The following is a 17,393-nucleotide window of genomic DNA, read 5'->3' as shown; positions in this document are numbered from 1 at the left end:
TAGAAGCTGTGCTAGCTGTTCAGAAATTTATTATCTTTTTTTTTTTCTGGGTAATGGGCGAGTTAGAACCTTTCGATATTTCAGCAAAAGAGCAGCAGAAAATACCCCTGAGGACAAGCTGTCTAAGCTCTGATCCTGTATCTGAAGTCCAGTACCAATGTTTTCTCTCAAGAACAAAGTAATTCATTCAGCTAAAAGAGAGTGAGATTGACTTTGAAAATTAAAATCAATGCTTTAATTCAATACACATACAATTACCAGCTGTCAAATGGCATGTAATGCACTTTTACTGAAAAAAAACAACGGCACAAAAGACGAGAAAGGAGGCTTTGACAAATGTTAGGATTCTCATAATGATGTTTTTTGTGTGGTTTTGAAAGCAAGACTGCAAAGTTAAGCGCTGTAGATGATAGGGCATTATGCAGAGGGCGTAAAAGGACCAATGGTGTTTTTCAGAACACATATCACTGCTCTCTGTAATGCTCTGTTGTCACAAATACATGGTGATTAGCTATTTATCAGCGTGAAAGCACATCATAAAACATTCCACATATCATTGAGTTTCTAATAATCTGTGTCACTGTGAAGATTAATACATTAAGTCAGTCCACAAACTTCATGAAATACATTCCTCTGCCAAGATTTGTGTTGGGTTTGGCAAATGAAGGATGAAACACTGATGAAATGGGAACTACTTTTGTTGACTAGTCTGTGAAATAGCACATTTGTTTTTTTACTCTTTGACACTGTTTTGAGGGGATAAGAAGGGTGCCCCTGGTAGCACTGTGATCTTCTGAAATACCTCACCTGCCTGCTCTGCTACTACAGTCCTCCTTAGACTGTTCTGGGCTGTGACTTACCTTTATTGAACCCCTGCAGGCCTTCTTGCTGTGTGAGGGCATGCTAAAGACCAGCACTGCATATCAAGGTCCATATTTTTAATTGTGGGTGTCAAGACATCAGCACTTAAATCTGTATTTACCCATTGGACTAACTACCCTCCCAAGCATCCACATGTCCTTCAACTCCAGATTTGTCTCTGCCTTTATTATCACCTGTACTTTCCCAGAGCTCCACTATGTCTAAGGCTACCCTGAAAATCATGTTTTATCTAGAAGACAGCCAGTATAATTACTGTTTCTGAAAACAAACAAAATAAGAAATGAATCAGCCTTAACATTGCAAAAGGGCAATTGTCTCAAATCACAGGAGAACTCTGAAAATCCATCCACATATTAAGATGGCTAAATATAATGCCATCACTAGCTTAAAACCATGTGTTTGAAAATGTTGCCCTGAGCCCACTCAGTACATGATTTGGAATTGGATGAATGATGAATCTAAAGGAAATACAACTTTCTCAGGTTAGAGTGTGACTGATGACACCCATCTCTAGTTCAGGGGGGAAGGTGGAAGTTAATTTAGATTGATTTATTAATGTTTTTTCAAGACTCAGTAATATACTTGATAATTAATGGCACAGAAATATGAGTTCAGCTGAAAATCTTCATAAATTAAAAGTATTTAATTTAATGGTAATTTAGAGGATTTTGCAAAGTGCCAGAGCAAGATAACTGCATTTGCAGAGGAAGCAAGATTGAGAGAATTGTCTCCTGGACTGATGCAAGTAATGCATCTTTATAGCCATGTGGGTCAGAATTCAGTAGCAGTATTACAATCCTTCAGATCAACATTTCCATGAAGAGAGAGAAAATATATCAGGAAAAACGTTGTCTCGCATTTCACTCATTGCTCTTTAGCTGCCTAGAAATTTACTGTGTGCTTCACACAGTACGCAGTGAAGTATAGTTTAAGACTTCTCATTATTTCTCAGGAAAATGTCAGTTTGAAAATAGCTTAGAACAAGACAGTGGACTAAGTGAAGCACAGCTGCAACGGCGTTGTGGTTCTTTCCTGTAAAATATTTCCGAGTGATAAAGAGAGAAGAGCAAATCTAAGGAAAGAGAGCCTTTTAATGCATTTCTGTTCCAACTTCCCCTGAGTAGCAATAGCTTAAACCCTTTTGGATACCCAAGCAAGTGGCAGTTGGATGCCTGTTTCTTGTGGCCAACACTTTGGGCTGTGGTAGCAGCACCCACGTGCTTCCAGATATTCAGCACCAGCCCAGAAGCAGCGCCTCTGACTCAGGCACTGGATCCAGTGCACAGGAGGATTGCACTGGAGTGCAAGGAGTGGGGATGGTGTGTGCTTGGGCAGGAGGAAGAAGCCCAGTGCCATGGTCCCCACAGTGGTTACTCTTGAGAGGAGAGGTCCTGGCCCAGAGTACCACGGACAGCTGTGGAAGCAGGACAGGGAGAAGCTCTTGCTGTGCTGGACAGAAAGCCCATAACTGGGTTCCCAAAATGTATCAGCTTCCAGAAGCTGGACCAAGATAGCTGTTTTTTTGAAAAAAACAGGGCAGTTAGACATAAATGGAGCAGCATTGGAAAGGGTGGGTGACACAGAAAGATGTCCATGTGCACTGCAAATGTGCTTATTGAAATATCTGTGCAGTTTTCCCATTAACTTAAGTAATATGGAGCATTTAGCTTAGGAAAGGTAGGTTTTACTTTTTTCTGCCCCATGTCCTTTAGAGAGAGGTGGTTTGAAACAGCAGGGTTATAATTTTCAAAGAGGAGAGCAAAAGGTCTGGGGCTGAGATTTGGATGAAGATGTCCCTCTTTTTCTCATGCTCGTTTGAAAAAGCCCTACTTTGCTTTGGGGGATTTGAGTGACTCCCTGCAGCAGATTTTAGGACTGGAACATGTTCAATCATGGTCAGAGAGGATAAAGTGTACTTAATTCTCTGCTCTTTAGGTGGTTTACATTGGCACAGGCTGAAAGACTTAGAGTGCTGAAGTTTACACATTCATAGAGTCTTGGTGTTCAGATTTAACATTATGTACTTTTTTCACTTGGAAGTAGAAAACAATAGGAACCAGCAGAAAAGTTTTCTCAGGATCTTGCCTTTTGAATATCTAAAGAAGGGAGGCTGAGGAGGGAAAAAAACCACCCACGGAGAACCTAAGATTTTTCTGTTTAAAAGCAAAAGATCCCCAGACCTGAATACCCCTAAAATACTGTCGTGTAGGATGAAGTATAAATTTTTCCAAGTGAAGTGCTGTGGCATCAAATTTTAGACTACCTTTGACACAGTTTCTATAAATTGGTATATTTTCGCAGACATTAAAGTTGCTACAGTTTCAATAACCACCCTGGAGACTGCTTTAAACCTACCCAACAAGGAGGAGCAATAGCATTTTTGGAAATAAACTTCCCAGTCCATTCAGTGACAACAGCATTTTTCCCTAGGGTCCCCAAAACTGCCTTTGGGGTCTCTCTTTTTGTGAGGATTTTTTTTTTTTTTTTTTTTGAAACAGGACATGGGACTTTGTTTTTTCCTCATCTCAACTCACAGCCCTTCCATTTACCTCTCCCAGCTGCTCACGAGACTGTGAGCCAGAGAACCAGAGGATCCAACCTGACCCCAATCTCAGCTCCCTGCCAACTGTTTCTCTTTCTTTCCTCTTTCTCCCTCTCCCTGCCCTCCCCCAAACTGAGCTGCCATACACAAGCTTCTTTTGGTGACACTGGGTAAATATGTAAACCAGCAGACCTACAATGAGCTGGATTGATGCTGAACTACGTCTCTACAGCCAGATCAGATAATGTTTCAAGAGCTGAAGTTGTAGTACTGGCTACAAAAAAGATGGGATGTAAAGTACCTTTTTTTCTGCAGCATATTTAGTCCAATTTTTTAGGTTATCTGCAAAATTTGTGGTGCATTAAGGGTTCAAGTCCTATTTTTTCATATGTGGTGCTCCAGTAATGGCTATGGCACTCTACATAAACAAAATGTCCTACAGCTTGAGTTGAGATCTAGAATTATGTCAGATTTTACCCCCTCCTAGTTTTTCCCTGGTAATTATGAAAGATAGGAAACAATGTGCAACAACCGATACCCTTCGGGACATGGACACGCACTTAGCGTGCCTGTATGAATATTTGACACAGATGACAAAATAGCAAGTCGACTTGAGATTCTGACAGCAAATTTTGTTGCAAGTGAAAAAGGAAAATGCACATTAAGAGTGGAAAGCAGCACCCATCAGAGCCAAAAGATGCTTTCCTCCCAATATCATTTGGCGCAGAACAGAGATTATTTTGCAGTTCTAAGTCATGCAGCACGTAAGTGCAAGGTGAATCAGCACATCAGTATTTCACTGTGGTTTTCTAACTGTCTCTGTTCCTTTTCAAAGTTAATATCTGGCAGAGGCATAATTTGATCTTTTGCTGTGGGGCTTTTAATGACTTCTCTGTTTCTGAACTGCTGCATTTGAGTGAATAAGCTAAAATCTAAGTGCACTTTACACTCTATGGACTGTATCCTTCATTTAGCCTGTGTTCAAGAGAACATTAGCCTGAGACTTCTTAAAATCTCTGCTTCATTTTGGTCAATAGGGAGAGTTTAATGTACAATATGAAGTAGGAAGATTTTGGTGTATGAATAAAAAATATTAACAAAAGCAGTTATACTTCTCTCTTGTTCCCACATTTCATCAGTTTAAAGCTTTTTTTATGCTAATCAGTGCAGGATCACTGGAATGCTCTATGAATAAAAGACAGAGTTTTTCAAGTTGTTTCCTTGTGTAGGATCCTTAAGAGGATATCTGAATTCTGGAGCCAGATCAGTTTTAATTTATTCTAAATAATCAGATTCCAAACTGACTATATATTGATACTAATTATTTCAGGCTCTGCACTTAAATTGAGCACACAGCTTAAGCTGTAAACTTGTGTTCTTCAGAATCCCCCTTTTCAAGTCACAGATATATAAATGGATGTTGGGATGAGGTTTATTCCCAGAGGACCAAAAGAGAACAATTCTAGCTGCCTTGCAAGTTCCCCATGCAGCACTGCCACACACATCATGTAACACAGCCGTGTTGCACCACAAAAATAGAACGTCTATCAATTACGGTTGAAGAGGCAAAACCTCCCTCTAAAATTCAAGACAAAATCCCCTGAGAATGTTGAAGCCAATAGCAGAAAAAGGGACACAAGGTGCAGAAGAACTGACAAATTAGAGAATTTCCCATGTGGTAAGGCAATATCAGCCCTTAAAGCTGGCCTTCCACTGGGGAACGATTATGAAGAGATTTTTCCTGTTTCTGTACTGGCTCTGGGGTTGTTTCTCCACATCTTATTTTTTATCATGCTGACCCATAGGAGTTACCACTAACTAAAAATAAAATCCAGGAAGTGCTGTATGTTTGGTACTGTAAAGGTTTGAATTTTCATCTCATAGTGTTTTGTTTTTCAAATCACTGTATTCCCAGTAGCACAACAAAAATCATTTGCTTTAATGCAATTGCTAATAATGATGATATCAACACAAACCTCTGTTTGTTCATATGTTGAGCTCATTGAATAAAGAAGCTTATCATTTATCTGTGTAGAAGCTTTTAATTAGTTTTCTGAATTTACTCCAGAGATTAATGGGCAGATGATATTCAATATATGCATTATTGTTTTAATTTCGTTATTGAGATATCTGAATTTGTATGCTCTTCCCTCTTTGATTCTTTTCTTTTTTTCTCTCTCTTAGGTAATTGTAAAATATTTGTCTGCAAACAGATTCATAAAAAAACTCCACTAGGCTATTGCACCTGGGTGGTGGTAGGTGGGTCATAACAGAACAGAGCAGCAAATTCCACTCTGTCAGGGATTATAAACTTTACTCAGAAAATACTGTGTCACTGTAAAGAGTCACTTGCTGGAACTTTTCAGGATTTACAGTAAATTGAGGAGGTACCTTTTCCTGCTCACACACAGCACTAATAGTTTGTGTATTCAGGCATTTCTTTTTTAATTGAGATTTCTTTTGACCTTTTCCCCCAGCTGCCACCTTTTCCCCTGGTCATCAGTTCCTGTTGGCCACTGCAGCATGGCTCCTGCTATCCCTCAGTATCCTGCTTATCCATGGGACTCTTCCAGTATGGCAGAGTTGTCCTGTGTACCTTCCTGCTGCCTCCACCTGACAGGTTTCTCTTTCATCCAGTGGGTCACATCCTCTGCTTACATGGGAGGTGCACGTGCTCTTGTTGAAGTCCACATGAGGACCCAGAGCAGATGAAGCTCATCCCTTGGGCTGTTCAGGGAAAAACCTTTGTCTGTTCTTTCAGTGGAGCAGTGCTGTTCACTGACTCCTGAAGGCAGCCAGTATTCACAGCCTACTGCCATCCTGGCTTAGGGACTGTGCCCTTTTGTTGCCAAGAGAGAATATTGAGCCCAAGCTGCTGAAGCTGAATCCGTCTTTGCTTTTCTTAATTTATTGTGTCTTGGGAGAAGGTGCACCTTCGAAGTGCAGATAAAAGGGAATGGAAATCCTCAGTAAACAGTGCATCATTTTTCTTAAAAATAGTGCCCTGTGTAAATGTAAAGTTCAACATTATGGTTTTGTTGGCCCAGTAGGAGAGGGATTAAAAATGCTCGTTAATGGGATTTAAAAGCAGGAGTTCAGTTATATTAGCTACAAAAATATAATTATCATAATTAAGATTGCAAAGCACTAACGAAGTTCTTTAATAATTATCCTTTTCCCTTAGAGATTCATTTTGTAAAAACCTGATTTGAATTTTACATCACACTGGAGAAACTTTATCTTTGTAGAAATGGGAGCCACTGGTAGCATGAAGGGTCTGAGAAGAGCAGTATTTGCACGTAGCTGGAGTATGGCTCAGTCTGAGACAGGAGGGACTCAAGGGCATCAGTGTTCAAGATGGCACAAAATACAGGTGCAGCCTTGGTCTGATACTGTGGCTGAACTCTTGGCAGGTTTATGGACTCAGACAGAAGACTAGGAGTCTGCAATTAGATAACATTCCTCCCCAAGTGTCATGTAATCAGGCAGGTTGAGTGTCTCTATTCTTGCTGGCTTTAGGCTTGGTGATGCCCAGGCAAACCCTGAAGCCTCCTGCCTTGCTCTGATCAGAATTGACCTTCGAACTCCATAGGTTGTGTTACCTGCAAGGGAGACAGTAAGCAGTACAGAGCAATAATCTGTATGGTCACAGGCTTGCAGGGTCCCTTCTGAAAAGAAAGAGACAGCAAGTTCTCAAAATTAGATGACAACAAATTGTCCATTTAAAAATATCTCCCCCAAACAGCTTTTCATGATTCATCTCCCCAGATGATTAAATATTTAGTTCTGCTGACAGGGATATGATAGTTACTATAGAGCAGAAAATTTAGTGCAGTGTGTGAGTTATAAGCAGATGTGTTATCAAGCTGTTAACACAAAAACAATGGGATTATTGGTGTTGATATCTGTATTTATTTCTGTAGTATTGTATAGGGATTTTTTTCCTGTCACCAGCAGATCTAGGCCACAGCTTTGGCTCTTGCATGGGGCAGGGAAGTTGTCTTGCAGGGTCTCTGCAGGGACAGCAGTCCCATTGTCCCCTCATGCCTCCCACCTCCAGCCCCATCTATGGCCTGGCTGAGCACCCATGGGTGTCACCATGCTGCCATGCCCATGAGGATGGGGGCCCAAGGAGAGCACTCACTGCCTGGCTCAAGTCCCACTCCAGTTCTTGCTGGTTTGAAGAAGCAAACAAATACCACATGGGCAGGGAGAGGGCAAGGACACTGAGAGAGGACAGTCCTTCACCCTAGGTCCTGTTTAATAAGAGGGAGATGCCACATCAGGATAGGTGCCTAAAACTCAAAGGAAATTTGGCTTCATGTTTAGTTTCTGCTTTCCTGATGAAATCTCCACAGAAACATGTAGTCTGTTATTTCAGCATCTTATGTATGGAGGGAATGATCACAGCTGGTGGAAATTGTGACGATTAATTGAATAACAGTGTCAAAAAATCAGAATTTATTTCTAGAACAAAGTTTTCTGTTAGCAAAATTACTTCTAGACCCAGAGCCTTTTAAAAGAAGAGTAATTTGGTTATTTGAGAGCTATCCAGGAACACTTAACAAACAAAAAAGCAGGGGGAGTAACACTTAACAATCAAAGAAGTGGGGGGAGTGAGACCAAAGTATGTCAGCTCCTGGACATCTTGCTTTACGTTCCAGTGCCACCATAGCTTGTTTAATCATATGGAAAGGGTTAAAATGATCTTGTCAAAACTGTTGCTGCCAGAAAATAAAGAGAATGACTGATAACAGTCCCATTGAAAAAGACTCATTTTCTGCTTCGTTGGTGTTTCCCAGGTAGTTCATGTCAAGCAAAATAAAAATCCTTGCATTTTTGACAAATAAATCTTTACAGTATTGTCCTTGCATATTTTGCCTGTATCAGCTGAGCATTTGACCATCAGAGGATCATAGGTCAAATGTTATATTACTCTACTTATTTAAATATTTGCAGAAGAACATAAACAGATTCTTACAACTACAAATACTTTATAACTGAGACCCTTTTCAAGAGGTTTCAGAGCTAATAATTGCAAAATAATCTGTGCAGTTCTACCTCCACATTTTGACCTGGATTTTGCAGAGATACACATACATGAGGGCCTTCTTATAGCAGTATAGAGTTAAGCACATTTTAAAGTCTTTGTACATTCGGGACTTCTGATATTACGAGGATTAAAGTTTTATAAATACCTAAAACAGATTAAGAACATGAGAAGTAGAGAGAGAAGAAAAACAGGTTTTACATTCAAGGGCCATTCTCCTGTTCGGCCTTTTTTCTTCCCTTTTTTTTTTTTTTTGTTTTTTTGTTTTTTTGGTTTTTGTTTGTTTTTTTGTTTGGTTGATTGGTTTTTTGTTGGTTTGTTTGTTTTCTTTTTGGGTGTTTTTTTGGGGTTTGTTGTTGTTGTTGTTGGTTTTGTGTTTTGTTTGTTTGTTTGTCTGGGTATTTTGTAATTCTATCATAAAGTTTTAAATATTTTTTTAAATTAACATCTAGAAGTGGCATGACAAACACCTGACATACAGACATACAATGTCAAGACGTGTATCTGTTTATAAAGCAGGAGCAATATCAATGTAGGAGAGACAGTGCATAAGCTATTTCTAGTACAGAAACCAAAAGCACAATACGAGATATTTCAAGAGCATATATAGGAACTCATTCAAGGGGACTGATTTGCTTAGTATATGTAGGCAGCTCAGTAGATCCAGAATGACTGGACAGTTGAGGTTGAAACCTCAGGAGGTTTCCAGTCCAGCCTCCTGCTCAAAGCAGGGCCAGCTCTGAGGTCAGACCAGGCTGCTCAGGGTTTTGCCCAGTCAGGCCTGCAGGGATGGGGATGGCACAGCCTCTCCAGGCAGTCTGCTCTGTTCTCTGGCTGTCCTCATGGAGAAAAGTTCCTTCTCTCTTTAAACTTACACCTGTTAGTTTTTACTCTCCTACTCTGCACTACCATGAGGAGCCCAGCACTGGTTCTTCACTGACCCCTTGTAGGCAATGAGAAGACTCTTAGCTGTCCTCAAACCCATCTCTTGTCCAGACTAAGTCAGTCTGGCTATCCCCAGCCTCTTCACATAAGTCAAGGGCTCCAGGCACCACCACGGGGGATACTACTGACCTTTCTTCTATCCTAAAATCTATGTTTTCTGTCCTAGAAAGCCCCAGACTGGTCACATTATCTTAAATATGGTATAACAGGTGCTGAGTGAAGGGACATAAACCTTTCCCTTCATCAGGCTGCATTCCTGTCCATGCAGCCCAGGGTCCTGTTGGCCATCCTTGTCACCAAGGCAAGCTACTGCCTGCTGCCTTCCAGAACTCCTAGGGCCTTTCCTGCAGAGCTGGTCTCTGATCAGTCCATCCCCAGACTGTATCACAGTTCAAGGCTCTTCATTCCTAAGTGCAGGACTTGGCAGTTGGCACCACTGAATTTCATAAGGTTTCTTGTCTGTCCTTTCCTTCAGCCTCCCCCATGACAACAGTCCTGCCTTTGAGCATGAAGCCAGCATAAATGACATCTACTGCTCTCCCTCCATCCACAGATCCTGTCATTTCATCATAACAGGCAGTCGAGTTATTCTAGGTAAATCCACACTGGCTGGTTTTGATCATCATCTTCTCCATCTGCCCAGCCCTGTGCTCCAACAGGACTCGCTCCATGATTGCCAAGGACTGAAGTGAGGCTGATTGGCCTGTTGCACCTTTCTTGAAGGTCAACGTTTGCCTGTTTCCAAACATCAGGGACCTCCCGCACCTCTACAAGCTCTCAAAAAAAGAGATCAGCCTAGTAAAGGACACCAAGTCTCCCAGCACCCAATGAGGCAAGTGGTCAGTCCCTATCAACTTGTATGGTCAACTTCCCCCAGGCTTCCTCAAGTTCCCTGAGCTGATCCTCACCTGTTGCTGGTGCTTCTGCTCTTCCCTGCCCCTGCCTCCAGCAGGGAGGCTGGGAGACCTTGCTGCTGAAAACTGCCTTAAAGCAGGCATTAGCCTCACCTGTTTTGCTGTAACTGATTCACCTCCTCACGTACCTCCAGTACTGCAGCAGTCCTGCACTTTCCTTGTTCAACCTTTTGCTACTGATGTAGCAGCAGAAGCTCTTCTTGTTGCCCTTGTCATGCCCTGCAGACCTCACTTGAAATGAGCTTTGGCTTTCTTGTCACCATCTCTACATACCCACTGAAGTCAATGCAGAAAGACAATACCTCCACCAGGTGCTTTACCATCCCTTGCCACTTTGGCTTATGTGTAAGCTTTGATGAGTATTTGGCTGTACACAAACTAGTAATAACTAAGCATTGAGCTGCCCTGTGCCTCAGTTTCCTTGTTGAAATGCACTAACTCCAGTGCATCAGCCGGACTTTGCCAAATCCCTGATGCTAGAATTGTCAGGTGTCACTATGCAGGGATGTAGAGTCTGAGCCACCTCATGCACCCCATGACAAGCCCAGGTGCTTCATCTCCTGGCTCATAGAGAAGGCGAGAGGGCTGCCAGTAGACCACTGCAGTCACATCCTCCTCCGTTCATCACACGCAGCAATGTTACCGAACTGACCTACTTTCCCCATCCGCCCACGGAAGGCTAATCCTGTTTAGCATTGCTGGAAGGGGACGGGCACGCGGAGAAGTGCTCTGAGTTATACAGATGGCAGTCTTTGCTGATTAATGTTAGTTTAATTTGTTTGCCTTTCTGTTTCCAGCCGTGCGAGGGGAGAGCAGAGCAGCGGTTGAACATGGGGATTCACAGCCTGTGCACTCAAGTCTGAATGGCTGTAGTCATTCAGTAGTAACAACAGCAGTGAGGAAGATAATGAGCATGTATGTACTGATCTTCATCAGAGATCCAAACACTGCACAAAACTTTACATGTTGCTCACAAGCCAGAGATAAAAGATGCCTCTCACCCTGGCCACGCTCCAGCCCAGCATTGCTGACGTCAGCCGTCTCACCCTGGCTTAAACCGATGTGAATCACACAGGGATCGCAGAGGGATCGCAGGCTGCACACCCCAAAATGCAGCTGCACCAGGCAGAGGGGGAAAGGGGTCTAGCACATGGCAATAGGTGCAAGGTTTCTGACATGTGGAAAATAATACCCCTTCCCACCAAACAGAATAAAACCAGAATATGCTCTGAGCCTTATTTCTGTTCGTCATAATCTCATACTACTCAGCTCTATTATCTATAACTATCTTCCTATCATCCCCAGTTCAGAAGAGGGGAGCATTAATTTCTGTCAAATTCTATTCTTTTTACTGTCCACATATGGATTGTTTTTAATGTCTGTTTGCTTTAAGCCTGTCACCATCTAAAGATTCATTTTACACATATGTATGAAACATGAAACAGCCCTTGAGGTTCATGAAGTTCAGTATTTCCTCAAAAAGTTTTCTTTTCTTTTTTTGAAGGGTCTAAATATCTCTTGTGTTAACAAAATGTAGTAACCTACTGAATGCAGGAAGACCTTGCTATACACTGTTAGGAAAAAACTCTAAAGCTGGACACTTAACAATGCTTCTGGATTTTTTTCTTTACTCCTGAAAACAGTAATTCCCATAACAATCTCAGCATAACATGACCCATGGTAACTCCAGACTGCCATTCTCCCACTAAAAAGCCACGTATCTTTCTCAAATAACCATGTATATCATCAGGAAAGTGAATTTTTACTATCTTAAGGTTTCTAAAGGCTAGTCGGTTTACATTTTGATAAATCAATTTTTATTGCTATGGTTAGGAATGTGTCACTTAATTATGGACTCCAGCATGTTCTTGTAACAATTCATAAGTTTATATCTGAAAAAAAGAGAATAGAGTGGTACAGTTCAGTTTGATAAGTCTGTGAATCTGTTGAGTAGAAATCCTTCTGCTGTGTGTTCACATTGTACCTTTCCTGGTGGGATATCTGAGTGCTTCATCTATGTTACAGAAGCTTGAAACAAGATGCTTAAAATGGTCAGATGGTCACTTCTTGTTTCTCACTCTGTGACCTTTCCTGCTGCTTCCCGTTTGCTGATTTTTCTCTTTGCCTTCCAGCAGGGCTTGGAAGGGGAATACTTCACTTGTTAGTTTGATTCATTTCAGAGCTCTGCTTAGGTGAGGAGAAGCAGGTGGAGTTCCTAGCCACAGTGGTGCTCCCCAGGGTGGGCAGATCCCATCTAACTCACACTGTGAACACCCATGGGATGATGCCATTGACCAACCACAGTGCCCATCAGACCTGGTTCATCATCCCTGGGCAGGGGATCTGGCAGCAATGCCAGCACAGTGACCAAGCTACACTGTCCCCTGTGCTAGTGGGTGCCTAGAAACTGAGGCTGAGCAATGTGTCTGGAAGGCATGGGAGCATGCCTACCCTGTTGTTCTGTTTCTTCCTCCTTCACAAGACAGCAGTTGTTGGAAAGGGTCTTCACAGAGGTCAGAGGATAGTTCAAGGTGTTTCATCCCAGCATCCCAGTTTTCCATACAAGCCTTGCCCATCCCTTGTCTTTGAGAGGATTGTTCTTCAAGTTCAATACCATCATCTTTAATTAGGATTGGTTGTATTGTACCAGCATCCCAAGTGGTGTGAGGGTGAGGTCTGAGGTGTAAGGCTCAGGTATGCCTGCAGTGGGTGGGAGCATCCCTCTCCCCAGGGCTGACCATACCTGTACAGGAAAAGTGGTGGAATACCCAGGCAAACCTGTGGGGTGATGGAGGCAAACACCCCACCTTGCTAGAGAGGGAAGAGGAGGAAAAGTCCAGTCTTTTCCTTGAGCTGCCAGACATAAGGGCCAGGGAAGCATAAATACTGTGATTTCTCACAAATGTTCCCCAGGCACATCTCAGGACCTCTGAAAGAAATTTACATTTCTGATTTAATTCAGCTGAGTTAAATGAATATGATTTAAAATTCTTGATAAATATCAGTCAGATTTGTAAAAACTATTAGCTGGACTTGTGGCAACTTGGTGGGAAATCAACAACTGATTACCTGCATTCGAGTGTCTACAGCATATCCTTATGAGCAGTAGGGCAGGAAGGAGTGAAACCAACCTCACCAGCCCAGAAAAGCAGTAGCTTAGCTCAATAAAAAACATGTTTCTAGCACAGGATAAGGTGATCAGTGCCAGATGATTTTTTGTAGTTCAAGCTCTGTGTCCAGTGGGAATAGACTGTATCAAAATAAACATGTGCAACCTTTCTTCCAGAGAGTCCCTGGAGCGAGCTGGCACTCCGCCTGAATTACTTCTTTCCCAAGCAACTATTCATTGTATGAATGAATGTAGGGGGGATGTTTGTGCTATAATTCTGCATCTGATAACTAAGCCAGGGGTACATGGTTAACAGCTTTAGCCAGTCTTTTGTTTCCAAGATGCCATTCTTCCCCACTTGTGGATATACGTCTTTCTGTGTGTTTGTATGAGTTCCTCCCTGATGGGAGTACGTGAGCTTTCTCCTCCTGTTCCAAGTAGTTCCCATCTTTTTGAGTGATAGTCTTCACTCCTTGATGATAATGATGATACTAATGAAGCTCCAAATGTAACTGTCACTGTTAAATACTCTGCCAGCAGGAGTTATGTCATGTGGTGTTCTTACCTATAGGTTTCCAAATTCCCTTTCTTATTGTGAAAGGATTCTTCACAGTTTGAGAAGTACTTGTGCCACTTGTTTTTTTATGTCGCTTCTTTGCAGGGGAACCGTGGCACAGAGCCTTGGTATTTACTGCCTGCCTCCATCATTGCAATGAGTCAGAATTTTCTCCTACATCAAGAGACAGTAGGTTTCCAGTTTGCAGTTTGGGACCTTCACAGCTGAGGGATTGGGAGAATAAAATAAAGCAAGCAGGTTGCACTAAGCACATACCTAAACTCCTTGACATGGGTTTCTCCATCAAGGTGTAAGGCAGCATCTGTGGGGCTCTGGAGGGGAATGGTAATACTAGTTTGCAGCAGTTGTATACTCTGATGTGTCTATTTTGTTGAAAACAGTTTTAATTTCATGTGGTACATATGTACTAGCAAACCCTGTTAGCAATGCTTATGATGCTCTAGAGATTTTGCCATGTGAGCAAACAGAAGCAAAATGACAACTAGATATTGTCTCATGCTAACAACAGCACAGCAGGTCCAGAATTTCATGTCAGTCACTGAGAAACCTTGTTTACTGGAAGCTGGCCATGAATTTCTTTACAGATCTAGCCAAATCCTTGGCAGAAGAGACCAGTTTGATCTGTTGCTCTCTCTCAAGAGTAGAGGCTTCCGGGCACTGTAATTTCTTCTTGATGGTTTATGGGATACAGCTGTAGGAAGCCCCTTTCATTAGGTGCATTGTGCTTCTCCAAAAGAGCCACGGCTGAGCAGCACCAATACTGACTGTCTCATCTGCCTCCATCCTTCCTCACAGCCACTCAGCACACTTGTATTCCTGTTTTCTATTGGGAATCTCTTACAGCCAGAGGAAGACCTGTAGGGATTCATGGAGAGTGACTTCTGCTGCTGATACTGCTCCATTTTCATTGTCATACCCTAGACTCAACAAGTGTGCATGCAACAGAACATTTTGTGCTGTGCTGTGCTGTGCTGTGCTGTGCTGTGAGGGTGGTGAGACACTGGAACAGATTGCCCAGGGAGGTTGTGGATGTCCCAACCCTGGTAGTGTTTAAGGCCAGGTTGGATAAGGCCTTGAGCAACCTGGTCTAGTGCAAGGTGTCCACTGGGACTAGATGATCTTCATGGTCCCTTCATACCCCTTAACATCCTGCTGATTGTGAGCAAAGATTTAGCCAAGAAACACTGCAAAATCCTGAGTGCTAATCCTGCCATTTAAACTATGCCCTCTGTATTCTTGAATAGCATAGGTTGCAGTAAGTGAACAAATAACAACAAAACACACTGAATATTGTCACTGCATTTTAGCCTGAATTATTTGAAAACAGAGTGATTGGGATAACAGTTTCATTATGGGACTAAGAAAATTAACACCTAAAATATATGTAAAACACTGGTTAATAGAATTTTGCTGGCCTTATACGTTTTCCTAGTCCAAAATATGGATTACAATTTGGCTGACTTGCAAGTCAAAAGTCATGGCTGACTGTGGCTGTTTTGCAAGTCAAAACAAATACCTGAAAAAATTCTAAAATCTATTTGGTATTATTTGTTAGGTTTTTCTGTGTAAGGGAATTCAGCAATTTAAATTCATCAGTTATGACTGAAAAAACTAGTCTCCTGGCCTTCATATTTCCTGCTTATCCTTCATCAAAGAGCTGAGTGTCATTAAGTAGTAGCTTTACCCTCCAATCAGTGACCAGTGGATCTAATTCCTCATAACTCATTTGATAAAAGGTTATGGGGTTGTTTTGTGTTCTTAGCTAACTGTTGAGTAATGACCAGGTAGAATGTTGCTGTAAGAGAACTAATAACAGAAGCACTGGTTTTACTATTGTTGAGTTTTCACTTTGGATTTTTCATAAAATGTTCTTTAAACAGGCAAATTTATGTGTGACTCATATGTGGAAAATAACATGGACTTAAATAAAGCCTAGCAATTACCTTCCTTCCTCCTCCCTTCCAATTTTATTCATGTCTTGCATGTTGAGGACTCATTAAATGAGAAACATTGATTGCTGAAAAAGAGTGTTATCATTGCCTATCACTACACCTCTGCTTTGAAAATGAGGCTTTGACAATATCCAGTGGCGTTGTGCTGCTGTTTCAGAAAATATTTGTGTGGGATGCAGCAGCACATGGATTTTGTACCCTAAAGGGGTGCCAGATGCCATGAGAGGTGCAGTAGCACAGGGCTGAAGTGGATACAGATAAAGCATCACTGTCTCATAAGGTCAAAGGAGGGTGGGCAGTGAGCTAGTGACTACTTCTGAAGCCCTCAGCCTTCAGCTGGGCTGCTTTTGTATTTTTCCCTTTGCCTTGCCTACACAAATTTACTTAATTTACCCAATTTACCCTTTTCTCCTTATGGCTCACACTGCTGGAGCAATTGTACTACAAAGCTGAGGTCACAACATTTTGGTAAAGATTAGCAAAAAGAGTGATGGGGATGGGACAGTCCCCGTGCTTGGTGACAGCATGGCTGGGCAGGTGGTCTGACTGGGCTGCAAGAGGGTTTTTTAGTGTGGCTTAGACAGTGGGATTTATAAGGACACTTTGAATTTGAGGTGTAATTCAGTAGTTATTACCATCTCATTTGGCTTTGGGTCAAGATCCACAGAGGAGGATGAAGAGCTTCCCAGTAGGAAGAGCAGAGGGGTCAAAGGCATCAGTGATGCTGGCTCTTGCACTGAAGATGGTTTTGGTGGGAACATGGGGGGCAATGAAAATGCTTTTCAACTTGAGCACACCCCAGGCTCATCCAGCCTACAAGTTTGCAGAGAGTAACTGCCACACAAAAAAATCCCCAAGAAGTGTCCCGTGGCTGTTTTTGTACTGTGCTGATGCACCACGTGGTGCCTGGGAGCCTTGATCCCTGCCTAGGAGACCCTTAGGCTAGCATAATGCTCAGGAATAACATTACCCACAATGGATATTTCCTAAAATCAAAGAATGTGGCATAGAGCACTGCTGACATATTTATCTGACCTGGATATCATCACAGTGTTATTAAACTGAAATAGAGTGACTATGAGATTAACCTGCAAATAGAGCTTAAAAAATGGCAATTCATACTGATTCTTGCATTCCTTCAACAGAAAAAACTGCTTAGACAATCTAATGGATGAAGATGAGAAAGACAGGGCAAAGAGGTGAGTATCTTTTCTTTTATAACTCTCTGTGATGAGCTTGATGCTGCTTGTTGTTGCAGAAGCTGTTTTATCCATAATCAATTAATCAAAGAGCAAGAGAGTAAAATACAGTCAGGCACAACTTGAAAAACTGCCATCTCACAGACTCCTACTCCTGGCTGCACTGTAAGAAGAAAATAACCTAGCAGTGTTTCCTGTGGAAAATGTTAAAAAGCCAAGGCAT

At 42.0% G+C, this 17,393-nt stretch overlaps 1 protein-coding gene across 4 annotated transcripts in view; it reads left to right on the top strand.

Moving 5' to 3' along the window:
- The window catches only part of NPAS2 (neuronal PAS domain protein 2), a 105,858-nt gene that overhangs the window by 34,974 nt on the left and 53,491 nt on the right, over positions 1–17,393 (top strand). For all 4 annotated transcript variants that reach the window (XM_071430796.1, XM_071430795.1, XM_071430794.1 and 1 more), the window contains exon 2: positions 17,117–17,170. In XM_071430796.1, the coding sequence (XP_071286897.1) occupies positions 17,117–17,170 (54 nt within the window). The remainder of the gene's footprint in view (positions 1–17,116; positions 17,171–17,393) is intronic.

This window comes from Agelaius tricolor, unplaced genomic scaffold (assembly GCF_023055355.1).
Source record: "Agelaius tricolor isolate 1412-34295 unplaced genomic scaffold, bAgeTri1.0.p SCAF_7, whole genome shotgun sequence".
In the NCBI taxonomy this organism is placed as follows: domain Eukaryota; kingdom Metazoa; phylum Chordata; class Aves; order Passeriformes; family Icteridae; genus Agelaius; species Agelaius tricolor.
The sequence above is the reverse complement of the archived record's forward strand: the minus strand, read 5'-3'. Positions and strand labels throughout refer to the sequence as shown.